The following is a 14,237-nucleotide window of genomic DNA, read 5'->3' on the forward strand; positions in this document are numbered from 1 at the left end:
TTCTGTAAATGTCTGGTTTTTCTTGTTTCATATACACACACACACACACACACATATATACATATATATATGTATATATATACACACACAGACACATATACACACATATGTGTGTGTGTATGTATATATTTATTGAAGTATAGTCAGTTTACAATGTGTCAATTTCTGGTGTACAGCATAATGCTTCAGTCATACATGAGCATACATATACTTGTTTTCATATTCTTTTTCACCATATGTCACTACAAGATATTGAATTTAGTTCCCAGTGCTATACTATATAAACTTGTTGTAAATGCCTGCTAAGTCCATCTGATATAACGTGTGTTTCAAGCCCAGTGTTTCCTTATTGATCTTTCTATCTGGGTGATTTATCCATTGGTGAGAGTAGGGTGTTAAAAGTCCCCTACTACTGCTGCATTGTTGCCTGTTACTCTCTTCATGTCTTTTGTATTTGATTAATATATTTAGATGCTCTGATGTTGTATGTGTATATATTTACAATTGTTATATACTCTTGATGAATTGATCCCTTTATTATAATGACCTTTGTCTCTTGTTACAGCTTTGCCTTTAAGTCTTATTTTGTCTAATATAGTATAGCTACCTTTACGGTCTTTTGGATTTGCTTTGCATGGAATATCTTTTTCCATCCCTTCATTTTCAATATGTGTATCCTGAGAGCTGAAGTGAGTCTATTTTAAGATGTGTATAGTTGGGTTTTTTTTTTTAATGCATTCAGCCACTCTATGTGTTTTGATTAGAGAACTATTGATAGATATGAATGTATTGCCATTTTGTTCCTTGTTTTCTGGCTTTTTTGTGATTCCTTTGTTCCTTACTTCTCCCTCTTTATGATTTGATGCTTTTCTGTAGTACACTTAGATTTGTTTTTCTTTATCTTTTGTGTATCTACTTTAGATTTTTGCTTTGTGGATGCCGTGAGGCTGACATATAACATATTTATAACAATCAATTTTAAGTTGATAACAACTTAAGTCTGAGTACATTCTAAAGCCCTACATTCTTACTCTACTGCCCAATGTTTTATGTTTTTCATGTCACAATTTATATCTTTTTATCTTGTGTATCCATTAACAAATTATTGTAGTTATTGTTATTTTTACCACTTTTTGTCTTTTAAACTTCACACACACTAGATTTATAAGTGATTGACCCATTGCCATTAGCGCATTCGATTGTTCTGAATTTAACTATATATTTACCTCTACCAGTGAGATTTATACTTTTATGCAGTTTCCTATTATTAATTGGCACCCTTTTGTTTTGGCTTAAAGAAGTTCCTTTAATATATCTTGTAAGGCTGGTCTAGTGGTGCTGAACTCCTCAGCTTTTGCTTCTCTGGAAAACTATCCTTCAATTCTGAAGGACAACTTTGCTGGATAGAGTATTCTGGTTGCCTTTTTGTTTTGTTTTGTTTTGTTTTTAGCTCTTTGACTATATCACAAAAGTCCCTTTTGGGTTTGCAAAGTTTCTGCTAAAAACCCTGCTGGCAGTCTTATGGGGGAGGTCCCTTGGAGGTAACAAAGTGCTTTTCTGTTGATGCTTTTATAATTCTCTCATTGCCTTTAACTTTTGATTCTTTAATTATAATGTGTCTTGGTTTGAGTCTCTTTGGAGTCATTTTATTTGGAACCCTCTCATCTTCCTAGGTCTGATTATCTGTTTCCTTCTTGAAATTAAGGAAGTTTTCAGCCACTATTTCTTCAAATTAGTTTTCTGCCCCTTTGTCTCTCTCTTTTCTTCTAGAAATATTTTTATTCTTTTTCTTATTGCGTGTCTTCAAGTTCACAGATCCTTTCCCCACTTCATCTAGTCTGTTGTTGAACCCCTCTATTGAATTTCTTAGTTCAGTTATTGTGTTCTTTAGCTCTTATAATTTCTGTTGGGTACTTTTTTATATCTTCTCTTCATTGAAATCCTCACTTTGTTCATGCATTGTTTTCCTGACGTCTGTGAGCATCTTTATGACTGTTATTTTGAACTCTTTATCAGGTAAATCACTTATTTCCATTTTATTAAGGCCTTTTCTAGCGTTTTATAGGCATACCTTGGGGATATCTCCTGTTTGGTTTTAGAACTGCAATAAAGGGAGTATAGCAATAAAGTGAGCCTGGTGAATTTTTTGGTTTCTCAGGGCATATAGAAGTTATGTTTACACTATACTGTAGTGTTTTAAGTGTCCGTTGTTATGTCTAAACAATGTATATAATTTAAAAAAAACTTAATTGCTAAAAAATGCTAGCCAGCATCTGACAATGCGGGGTTGCCACAAACTTTCAATTTGAAAAAAAAAAAACCATAATCTCTGTGAAGTGGGATGAAGTGAAGTACAGTGAAATGAGGTATGCTCGTAAGTTGTTCACTCATTTTGAACATATTCCTCTGTTTCTTAATTTTCCTGCACTCTCTGTGTAGGTATCCATGCATTAGATAAAACTGCCACCTCTCCTAGTCTGGAAGGAGTGGTCTGTGTGGGAGATCAAAACTGTTGTTCCGTCCTGCCCAGCTCTAGGTTGTCTCTCCAACCTTTGCAATTATCAAAGCAGACTTCTTTGTTCTTAGTGGCTCCTAGCAGTTGAAGGTGTGCCAAGGTCTGTCAGTATCCCAGAGGGGAGGATCTCGATCAGCATCTAGAAGCAGGCTGAATCATAGTCACCCCTCTCTTTCAGGGTGAAACTGGGAGGTGGTTGTTTCTGTTTGCTGCCTCTGCACTGTGCCTTGGTGGGGATAGCTGGTTAAGAACTACTTCTCTCTTTGTTACAATCCTGTGGGACCCGTGAATGTAAGCCCCACTGGGCACCGGAGCCAGGCAATCACGGGGCATTCCCTGGGCAATAGCTTCAGAAACCGGGGCACCAGGCGTGTTCACAAGCTCCTTTTTGGGAGGTACAGGCAGCCTGGAGCAAGGCAGAGGAGAGCACGAAGATAATGTGCACTGGCTCTGGGGTCCGTGGAGAGCATTGCGGGCTGACTTTGATGCGCATTATAGTAGAAGCCCACTCCTCGGGCTGTAGGTGTTGCAATAAGCAAGTAGGCATCTTTCGGGGAAAGACTGGGCATTTCTGTCTGCTGCCTCCACACGACGCCCTGAGGGGATGGCTGGTTAAGAACTGTTTCTATGTTTGTTACACTTTTCTGGAACCCAACAGTGATGTGTACCCCCCGCTGGTTACCAAACCAAATGACCAAATGATACTGGCCCCTGGGCTGTAGCCACAGAAACTGAGGTGCCAGATGTGTTCACAAGCTCCTTTCTGGGAGATACCAGTGACCTGGAGCGAGGCACAGGAGAGCACCAGTGTGGTGCCCGGGGTCTCCGGGGAGCGCTGTAGTCAGCTCCTAGATGTGTGTTCAGTTAGGATACTGCCCCTCAGGCCACAGTTACTAAGATAAGCAAATTGGCCTCTTTCAAAGAAAGACTGGGTGTTTCTGTTTGCTGCCTCTGTGTCCTGGGGGGTTAGCCATGGTGAGTCCGCCATGAGCCCTTTAAGGACTGTCTCTTAGTCTATAGCCTTGTAGGTCTCATGGACATAAGCTTTGTTGGCTTTCAAAGCTAGATATTTGGGGAGCCTGTGTCTCTGGTAGAGTTCTTAAAAATTAGGGTTCCAGATAATGGATTCAAACCCTTTTCTATTTAGGGAGAAACTGGTAGTTGCGAGTTCCATCTGGTTGTGTGTTTCCACGCCAGGGGGTGAGGTTTATGGTGACATCCTGTCTCAGCTTCTTCTACTTGTTTCCATGTGTTTTTTTTTTTTTTCTTAATTTGCCTGACGTGTAGGAGTGGGATAGATTGTAAGCTTCTTGCAGAGGGAATTGTTCTATTTGTAGATAGATTTGGTGTGCCTGGGGGAGGAAGTGAGTTCAGGAGGCTCCTATGTGGCCATGTTGAACTGGAACTCTCAGAAAGGGAGTGTTCTTATTATACAGAGGTCATCTACAGGATATACAGGAAAATTAGATTTCTAGTTGAACCTAAAAATTTAAGAATAATTAGGCTTTAAAAATGTTTACAAAGTGGAGAAACCTGGAGATACCACCTTTACCAAGTGATAAAAGTTAATATCACTGAGAATGGGACATACCACCATTATATACATGCCTCCTGCTATGATGTACTGACACATTATTGCTTATGTCCTATTCCTGCCAAAAACACATACCCTGAATCTAATCATGTGGACACATCACACAAACCCAAATTAAGGCACATCCTATAAGTGCAAAGGCGAGTAAAGAGACATGACTAAATGTCATTAAATCGCTAATTATATCCTAGAGCAGACCAGGGAAACACACATAACTATAAAAAAAATCATTGCACAGTTGTCAGCATTTGAATATGGGCTGTGGAGTACATGACAGCTTTGTATAAGGTTAATTTAAAAATTTTTGTTAATTATAATGTGTTTATGCAAGAGAATGTCAGTTCTTAGGAAACGTACCTGATGTATTTTAGCATAAAGGTGCATGATGTAAGAAACTTACTCTCAGGATGGTCCAGGAATAAAACAGACTACAGCTGACCCTTGAACAACATGGGTTTGAACTGCATGGGTCCACTTAATCGCAGTGAATACTGTGAATACTACGGTGTGACATGATCCGAGGATGGCTGAGTCTACAACGTGGGGGACGGCAGACACAGGAACTGCATATATGGGATTGGGCACTCCACCCCTTTGTCGTTCAAGGGTCAGCTCTGAGGTGGGGGAGGGAGAGAGGGGAGGGTGTGGAAGGAGAAAGTAAATGGGACAAAATGTAAACAGTTGTTGAATCTGAGTAAAGTCTATGTGAGGGTTCTTTGTACTATTGTAACTTTTTTTATAAGTTTGAATTATTTTAAAATGTCATTTTAGAAAGTTGTGGATGAACTAAAACTTTATCCTGAATATATGTAAAACACATACACATGCACACAGACATATATATGTGTAGAAATTAAGGCTAAAGTTATTGTCCGTATGTTTTCTGTATGTGAAAGCCACTCTGAAACACGCCCAGACTTTACGCGCTCCGCACATCACCTGGTGCGGCACGTCTGCTGTCAGGTAAGTCTGTGAGATCACAGTGCTCTGCAGCTGAAGGAGCAACAAAGAATGTGTTTGTGCTTCCTACTCTACTGGCTTTGCTACTGTGGGAAAGAATTCGATTCTTGTCCTTCCTACACTTTGAAGGCAGAGTCTTTGCAAGTGTGCCAGTGCCTGCCTTGGCATTCATTCTGCCATCAGAGCATTGCAGTTTCAGGGAAATCCTGCTGCAGCTCCACAGAACGCAGCCACGCGTCTTGGAGATCTCCCCCAAACACACATTCTGCTGGCTGGTGCACAGACTGCGCCACCTCGATCCGTTGTAATTTTTAACTGAAATAATTCCCTCCCTCCAGCCTGTGCCAGGCGTGAACAGGAAAGCCAAATGCCCTCCTCAGAGTCATCCACGCACAGTTGTCTCAGACAGGTTGAAGTGTTGAAGATTCCTCCATTACCCAGTTGAGTGCCATCAAAACAGCCAGTCTGGGCGTCTGAAACAAAAGCAGGTTTGGGGACTGGCAGGGGTGATAACTGATCACTTAAATAGAATGGAAATTAGTCTTGGTATATGTGGACTTCAAGGGAAATCTTTCAGTGTAGTCACTTAGGTTGGCATCATCACCCCATCCTCCAAAACTTAGTGATTCATATCAGGTGCCACACCCATTTAACACCATTCTTAAATCAGCTTGACCATTTCCTGTTATTTCCCAAATCACTGGAATAGGTCATACGTAGTGGACTTTTGTCATTTCATGGGACCAGCAGTATCTGAACGCTGTTGAGGGACTCCTCTCCGTGAATCCTGGTGGGAGGCAAAGACAGCCTCTCCCTAGAGGAGCTGACATTGCCACTCAGTTTCCTAGCCTCCTTTGCGCCTAGGGCAGAAGCCGAGAGGGACAGGGCTGAGCGGATCTCCCTCTGGTGGTGGTCATGACTGTGTATGAGAGGGCTGTCCTCCTCAGAATAGGCGTGACTTCTATTGCTCAGACGTCTTGAAAAGCAAAGTGTAACTTGCAAACTGGTTAATTTGTATACTTGTTATTACTGGAACAGAAAACAAAACAAACACTATGACCATTGTTGCACAGAAATTACCTCCCAAGCTACAAATGCTTGCCACCTTTGATGTAGAAATCTCACTTCTAGGCATATGTTCCACTGATAGATTTTTTCACAAATGAAATAATGAAATGAGTGATGTGTGTTACTGTTTGTCAGAGCAAAAGACTGAAACACCACACATCCCACCAAAGGGGACCACTTAAATGATATCCCACAAACACACACTGGAATATTACAGAACTATGAAAAATGAGGAAGCATTTTACATATTGAAATGAAAAGATCTATTTCAGTATAATTAAGAATGGACCTCTTGAGTTCATTCTTAAATTAAAAAAAAACCAAGGTATATAACTGGGTGCATAGAATGCTTTCTTCTGTGTAATAAAAGGGAAAAAGTAGGAATATTTGTTTATAATTGCTTATATAATAATGACACTGTGGAAGGATACACAGGAAATAGTATTTACTCAGAGGGCAGTGAGGCTGAGGTGGAAATAGGGTTGTCAGGGTCTTCTGACTGTTTGGCTTTCTAGATTTTTCATTTTTTAACCAGATGAAAGTCTTCCCTATTTAAAAGTTAAATATCTAAAATAAAAATAAAGTAGTGCAGTCCACTGAATATTTTTTGTAACATAACTGCGTGCTTTATTGAGATACACAGTAAAGCAGTAATATAATACAATAGTAAGGCATATATTTGGTGAAGTCTGATATGTTGTGAAAATGCAGTAAAACTGAAGTTTAAAAAAATAATTAGTAAATGTTACAGTGTTGGTGTTAAAACACAATATATTGATACTCAAGTAAGAACCCAGTACCTGAAAACAATGACATAACATGCCATGTGATGATTATGCTTCAGTTACATTGATTATGATTTACAGTTTAATACTCGGTGGTTATAAAGAACACGAAATAATGTCCAAATTATGCTTAAAACGTAGCAATAAAGCTCTCAATTTTTATTCAAATATTTTGACAGACTCACTCCAGAACTAATGTCTAAAAGATCAAACAGAAAGATTAAAACAAAATTAAGCACTCTATTTACCTCTGATTTTAGAATGAAACTTAAACTTCTTAGTAGGCAGTAAAGTAACCCCTTGTTTTAAGTCCTGGTTAAAAACAAAATCCTTGGGTAAAGAAAAAGTCCAGCGTCACAAAAAGGAAAAAAAATGCAAGACTAAAACCAAATGTTCGTGTAATTTGTTACCTTAGAGCTTTGGGTTTTCTTTTGCAAATTATAAAGGAAAAAGAAAATGGAGAAAAATGTTCACACAATGGACAAGTGGTGAAGCCGTGAAATCAGGTGCACAAGTATTAGGAACACCCCAAAACCAAAGTGAGGTAGAAATAGCATGAGAAGCCATGTTTGATGTTAATTATCATTAGTAAAATAATGAACAAAACCTACTCTCCAACAGTTAATTACACTTGATGTAAGAGGTAACAGATTTGCAAAATGATAGGTCACACAGTGATTTCTGCTGAGTGAATGATAAAAAAAATCAAAGACTAATAAGATGAAATGAAAGAGTAAAGCTTTTTCCTACCAGTTAGTCTTCTTGAATGTCCTCTTTTTGAATGATTGTGTTTGTTTATGTATTTAACCTGCCCAATCCACCAGAAAGGGCTTGGAGTACCTTCTTGAACATTTGAATCAGTTTGCATTCCCACTTACAAACCTGTCTGGAATTACTTGTAGAGAAATGCGAAGGAGGGAAACATGGTTCATGGGCTTCTGGGTAGATATTTAACAGCATCACAATGCGATGGGGCTACTGTCTTACACATTTTCACAAGGGTTATTTTGAATGAAGTCTTGCGGCAATTACAAACTCACTGCAATGGGGGAAAATCCTAAAAAAAAAAAAAAAAAAAACCCCGGAAAACCAAAACACCCACTGCTGTTTGACTGTGAGAAAAGAATAATTTAGTTGTAATTATAAAGATCTCTACGTAAGGTTGTGAATATTCATCCAATCCTTCAAGAGTGGCCGGCTCCCTGACAGGGATCGGCTGGGAATCCATAGCCCCCAGCTCTACCCTAGTTGTCCTCTTTTCTGGGAGTTAAGAATGCTTTCTGATGCTCTGACTTTGACTAAAGCATCATTAAATCTAAACCATGGCACTGCCACGGTTCAGGAAGCTGAATATATCAACCAACGGATCACTCTGACATAGTAAGTCCTGTGTATTCATTCATATGTCCCTTAAAAAATTCAGTACTCTAGTTGTCAGTGGAAGGTTTAAAATGAGAAACAGCTGGAGCCCCAGACAATGTTTTAGTGTGGTAGTTTCCTTCTGGCTTCAGGCTCCAGGGAAAATTCATTCAAGACCAAGCAGGTAAGCCTGGATGACCAGAAGCAATTTCTTTCCATTAGGAAGTGGCAAGAGCATTTGAACAAGCAATTTAAAAGGTCTCTGGAAACTTATATCTATTTGTCTATATACCTATAGTAGTTACATACTTATAGACATATAGATATATAAAACGGAAACCCACAGCCAGTCCCACTCTGTCAGCAGTTCCAAAAAGAGCAATGTGAAGTAGCCATTTGGTGGTGTTAGAGGAAGTCCTGTCTTTAATATGCAAGAAAAGAAAAAAAAAGGCATGAATTTCATATGGATATCACGCTAAAAGGATGCAAAACAATGCGCTGCCTCAGAATTTGTGTGTGTGTGTGTGTGTGTGTGTATGTGTGTGTGTATATGTGTTTTTTAGGGGTTTTATAAACAATTTTTTTTTATAAAGCACACTTTAGTTTACAATCTTTCTTTATAACTGTTATAAATTTTTAAACAACCCAAAATGCGTTCCATATAAAGAAATGGCAAGTTATTTAGCTATCAAGATTTTACATGTAGTTTTCTTATAACTTTTTTGTACAATTGCATAGACGTGTAAAACCTGCCATTGTTAACAAAACAATAACAGACTTAGAAACTACTGAAATCTACAGTATAGTACCACTACCCTTCACAAAAATATAGTTTTTTTCTTGTAAACTCTTACTGTCTAATCCTCTTTGTTGTATGAATATTATAAAAACCATGCGGGAATCAGGAGTTGTCAAACATTTATTCTGCCCCTTCTTCATCTGTCATGACTGAAACTAAGGACTCCATTGCTCTGCCCAAATCATCTGCCAAGTGGAAAAGGCTTCCTACATTGTGTCCTGGAAAACAAAAAGAAAGACCGACTTTACACAAGGTGCACATCACGTCACCCCGACTCTTTGCCACTTGGGAAATCATCCCGTTTCGAGTGAAGACAACACAGACGCTGCATCGAGGGTCTACACAACAGGGTTTGGTTTTTCACCAGTTTCCAGGAAGAAGCAAAGCCTTGTTAATGAAGCCATTCCACATTGTTAGTATCAGGCTCCTAGTGTCATATAAATGGAAAAATGTCAAAGACTACACTCATCTTCCCAATGTCAATATATATCAAAAGGATTCTATGGATAAGCACAGGATTCCTGTCATAATCGGAATAATTAATGATGGGATGTTTCTTTGCCACCTTGTTGTGGGGGGTGATTTACTACGTACTTGTACTACAGTTTTTTTTTTTGACTATCAGACAGTCGCCACTGTAACTATCACCACTGCCGCCACCACCCTACTGCCATTACCATATCTTCACGACCACCACCACAACACGAAATCTTCATCTCAAGGTTGTTTCAAGCTGTTGGCTCACTTGTAAGGCTATGGTGGAGATGACTATTGTCTCTCTGTCTTTACTTGGGTTGAAAAATATTCCCTTGAATGACTTTTTTTATACACTGTTAATATTTGAATTAGGAAGCTTCTGAGTAAAATCACTTTGCGTTCCTAATAACTCTAGAGCTTAATTAGAATATGACCCACATGTAGAGCACGGATGTGGGTAGCCTGTGACTCCATTTTTGGTCTCCTCCTAAGAGAGGGTTTAACTACCAGCCTTTTAATAATAATGTGACATGACCTAGCGTTAACCCCCCAGCACGGAGCACAAAAGTGGCACAATGTCCCTGGGTACTTGGTGGCAAAACTCAGATCTAGAGTAAGATAACTGAGACATACTTTATTACGTGCCTTTCTGTATATGCCCCATATTTTTATACAGCTAATTTTAATTCTTGGACATTAGTAAATCATTCTTCTATTCAAGTACTGCCTTTGAAACTAAAAATGCTTTACTAGGCTATTACTACCTTGCCATGTATCAACTTTACAGATTCCCATAATAACTGTTAAAATCCCTATAAAAATTAAAGATAGACTTGGGCAGGTATTCTGTTCTAATATTTATTTCAACAGACATATCGTTTTTAAATATATGAGAGGATCTGAAGAGGATTCACAGGCAGGCACTTAAACAGCAATGGCACCAGATCAAGGTAAGACTTATTAAAAGTCTAATGCCATTCAGCCATTTATATTAAGGTGACCAAGTTTGTAAATCTCTTTGAGTTTTATTAGAGCAGAGAGTTTCAGTGAGGACTAATTATGCCTTTAAAAATCAGTCTGGAGTTTGGTTGAGATTGCAAATATAAAAACTTTTAACAAAGCACATGCACTATTCGTAGAGTGGGCCAACAGTTTGGCAGCCCTCAGTGAAGAACTAAAATCATCTTTGGCTTTTCTAAAATATAAAAACCACAGGAAAACATAGTGGGTCCTTTGCTGCTCTTCAGAGCACAAGTATATGACTGATGCCACCAGGCTAGAGGGCTCCCTTCGTATCTATCTTTGAGTACCCAACAACCCTGGGAAACCTGCACAGTTATTCACGTATAAATGAGAAGACACGGACTAACTGCAAATTTTTAATTACCTGCGATCTTAACAGGAACTAACGAAGCCAGTAAGAACAAAAGGCAAGCCTATGACGACCTGATACCAAAATATAATTACAACCACTTCTCATTACCCACATCTGCCTATAGTACAGCCCACCTGGTAGCTAGGAAATGTGTTATCAAACATAAACGAGGGAGGAACTCATTTTTTCCCATCGACATATTGATAGCAATCCAAAAGTGCCTATTTCAGACGGTGCGCTAGGAGGTGTAGACTGCAGTTCCAAAGACCATAAAGACAAGTAAGTGTATTTATAGATGACATACCCCAGTGCTACTTCTGTGCCTCCAAATGGTGTTCAGTTACTAAATGGGAGGAAAATGCTTGAGTTTCTCAAGAGCCTGAGTTCTAGAGGTATCTGCTGTTTACAAGTGATCAGGTCAAACAGAGGTTCATGATTCTTAATGCAACACACATACTCTCATAAAATGGTAGGTGGCCTTTAACCTGTCCAGACCGTGAAATGTTCACAAATGACCTCATGGCCATCCCTATGCTAGAATAATGAACGTTTGGAGTCACCTCACTGTGTCTATATTATGCCTTTCATTACTTTATTTACAAGTATCTGTTTCACCCCAATGAGAATTCCAATGGGTTTCATAGAGGTTTTCCTTAGAGCCAGAAAAAAATTGTCTCTGACAAAATACTGCCCCAAAGAATCGTATACCTCAACCTGCTGAAGGCACAAAATCACACTGTGACAGGGACACAGAAAGCAGATTTGTATCCTGGTTCTGTTACCTATGTGTGTAAGGCAGAAAATGAGTGAGGTCATTAATTTTACCTGACAGATCCGTCTAAAGTCGAAATGAAAGCCTCGTACTAAGAGCATGCGAGGCCTTGGGAAGCAGGCAGGGGTCGGGTGTCTGCGAGGAGCTTCACATAAAAATTCGCATATATAAAGTATTCGTTTAATCCGTTCTTAAGCAGGGATTGTTGAACAGAAAGGCACCCCACGTTTAACATTAGGGAAGTTGTGTGTTTCTCCAAGCTGGTACTAACCCGACACATTGGGTCCCACAAGCCACCTCTGCCTCAGGGGGTCGTTTTCCCCAGTGACTGGGATTGAGATTTTCTGGCAGAGATCCAAGACCTCACTAGCACTCAGGCGCTGTATTTAAAAAAGATACCATTCCCAAAGAAATGGTGAACATTCAGTTAGCCAAAGCAAAGCCAGCATCCTGGAGTGAAATTTGCTTATCTTTACTTTTTGGTAATTTAATCTTTGAAAAAATATGTAGTCTACCATACATTTGGGGTATTTTCGTAGTATTAAAAAAATCACTCTTGTTTGGATTCTCTGGCTTTCTGGAAATGTATCTGACTGTAACAGACCTCAGGTAGTAAAGTTTCCAAATACCTACGTGACTTCAACTATATGCGCTGGCCTTTTCTGTAGAATTTTAATTCGTTCGTGAAACAAATATGTTCAGGGTGGTTAAAAATATGGTGCAACTTTTTACCGCGAGTTAAAATAAATTTTAAGGGGCACTTACCATCATTCCCCAAGAAGTCTCATATAAGAAGGCAAACCGCCAGGAACAGTCAATGCTTCACCGATTCAGGAGTTTCCTGTTTCTCCTCCCAGCCCACCACTCCCTCCCTCGGACCCCACTGTCCCAAGCAAGCCTTGGAGAGGAGCACTGGTATAGACACGCTGAAGGATCATTAAATTCATTAGATTTGCATGGCATGGCGTCGGAGGATTTCCAGTATGACTTCTTATGTTTAAATGAATCAGTGGCTACTTCGGTCTAGCCTGTTGCTAAGGATCCAGAACCTTCTCATATAAAGGACTCTCATCCCATCCAGTCCGTCTTCCACAACAGTATGTGCTTTTGCCACCTATGGGAGACCTTTCTTTACCTCTCACGTCCTTCACGCTACACTCTTGGTGAGGGCAATCTTGTTTCACTTGGGCTGTCACTCAACACTTTGTCATCCGATGTCATTTCATTAGGTGATTCAATGTATAGACAATATTCCTGGTAGACGTATGAAGCAGCTTTCACTGTAAAACCCCAAACCAGACTCCGTAATAATGCTGTGCCCGACTCATGAAAGGCATTAAAAATCCCTTAAGACTCCGACATTTAGTTTTTATCCCTAGTTGGTTATTGTTCTATCTGGCTCCAAATGTCAAGTAAGGGAAAAAAAAAAAAAGGTAAGCGAGATGACATATGCTTTTCATATACCATTTTCTAAGTGGCAGTAAAACATAAAAGTTAAGAGTGTGGTTCTGGACCCAGACTACCCGGATTCAAATCCTGGCCATGTCACCTTGGACACACTGCTTTCCCTTTCATTGACTCAGTTTCCTTATCTGTAAAATGGGGTTAATAAGGGTACCAACCTATAGGTTTGTTGTGAAGATTACATAATGTAAAGGATGGCAAGTGCTTAGAGAAGTCCTTGGCATACAGTAAGTGCTCAAAAAGTGTTAGCTAAAGTGGGAAAGAAAGAGTATAGGAACCAGGAAAAAGGTAACAAAAACAAAATGAAGTCATCCCAGAAGAATAAAAATCAAGGCAGCTGGCAGAAAATGCTAGGATCCTGGAAGTAGAAGGAAGCTTCATGACTTATCTGTTATGTTCAAGCCTAATTTATTTTGAAGATTTTGTTTGTGTTGCAAATGGCAACAGATGATGAATTGCAGGATTCCAACCTAGGGACTGCAAAGGGTTGCTGTTTTAAAGAGATTCTCATTCCCCCAACCCCTGGTCCTGTTGTCATGGTGATGACAATGCCAATGAACATTTGAGGAATGTTCCTCATGAGCTGCAAGTGGAGAGGTGACTACCATCCTCGCATGATGACATGTGTAATACATACATGCGCGTGCACGCACACAATTTTTACACAAACGCCAAACAAAGCGGGATGAGACAGACAGAAGCCATGGCTGTGAGCCTGAATCTCACTAACCTCTCTCATTGGCTTCCCAGGGGTATTTCTTCCTTTAATAGTAGAGAGAGGAAGAGGCAGAGATATCAGAAAGGGAAAAAAAACATGCATAAATATACAGTTTCATACCAGTTTGCTGCTTTTACCAAACAAATGTTGAGATGACAATTCATTTATTCCCTTCTGGAAAAAAAAACAGGAACAAAAAAACCCAAAAGACACATCCAGTCAAATAACCTTTACATACACTTAAAGTTGGTGTCAACAGATAACATGGTCCAAGAGACATCACTTATAGAATCCACAGAGCTCACGTGTTAAGCTGGATGAATGCTGGCACAGCATAGAAGTCTGATAAAT

At 39.4% G+C, this 14,237-nt stretch overlaps 1 protein-coding gene across 14 annotated transcripts in view; it reads right to left on the reverse strand.

Annotated features, from left to right (window-relative positions):
• Positions 1-6,738: 6,738 nt before the first annotated feature.
• The window catches only part of DMD (dystrophin), a 1,840,970-nt gene continuing 1,833,471 nt past the window's right edge, over positions 6,739-14,237 (reverse strand). For 9 of the 14 annotated variants that reach the window (XM_045507265.2, XM_045507267.2, XM_045507235.2 and 6 more), the window contains one exon: positions 6,739-9,298. In XM_045507265.2, coding sequence (XP_045363221.2) covers positions 9,201-9,298 — 98 coding nt within the window. In that variant the 3' untranslated portion in view covers positions 6,739-9,200. Of the gene's footprint in view, positions 9,299-13,898; positions 13,931-14,237 lie in introns of all 14 variants that reach the window. The other 5 variants (XM_045507258.2, XM_010970175.3, XM_010970168.3 and 2 more) reach the window with 1 other exon arrangement.

This window comes from Camelus bactrianus, chromosome X (assembly GCF_048773025.1).
Source record: "Camelus bactrianus isolate YW-2024 breed Bactrian camel chromosome X, ASM4877302v1, whole genome shotgun sequence".
NCBI lineage: Eukaryota > Metazoa > Chordata > Mammalia > Artiodactyla > Camelidae > Camelus > Camelus bactrianus.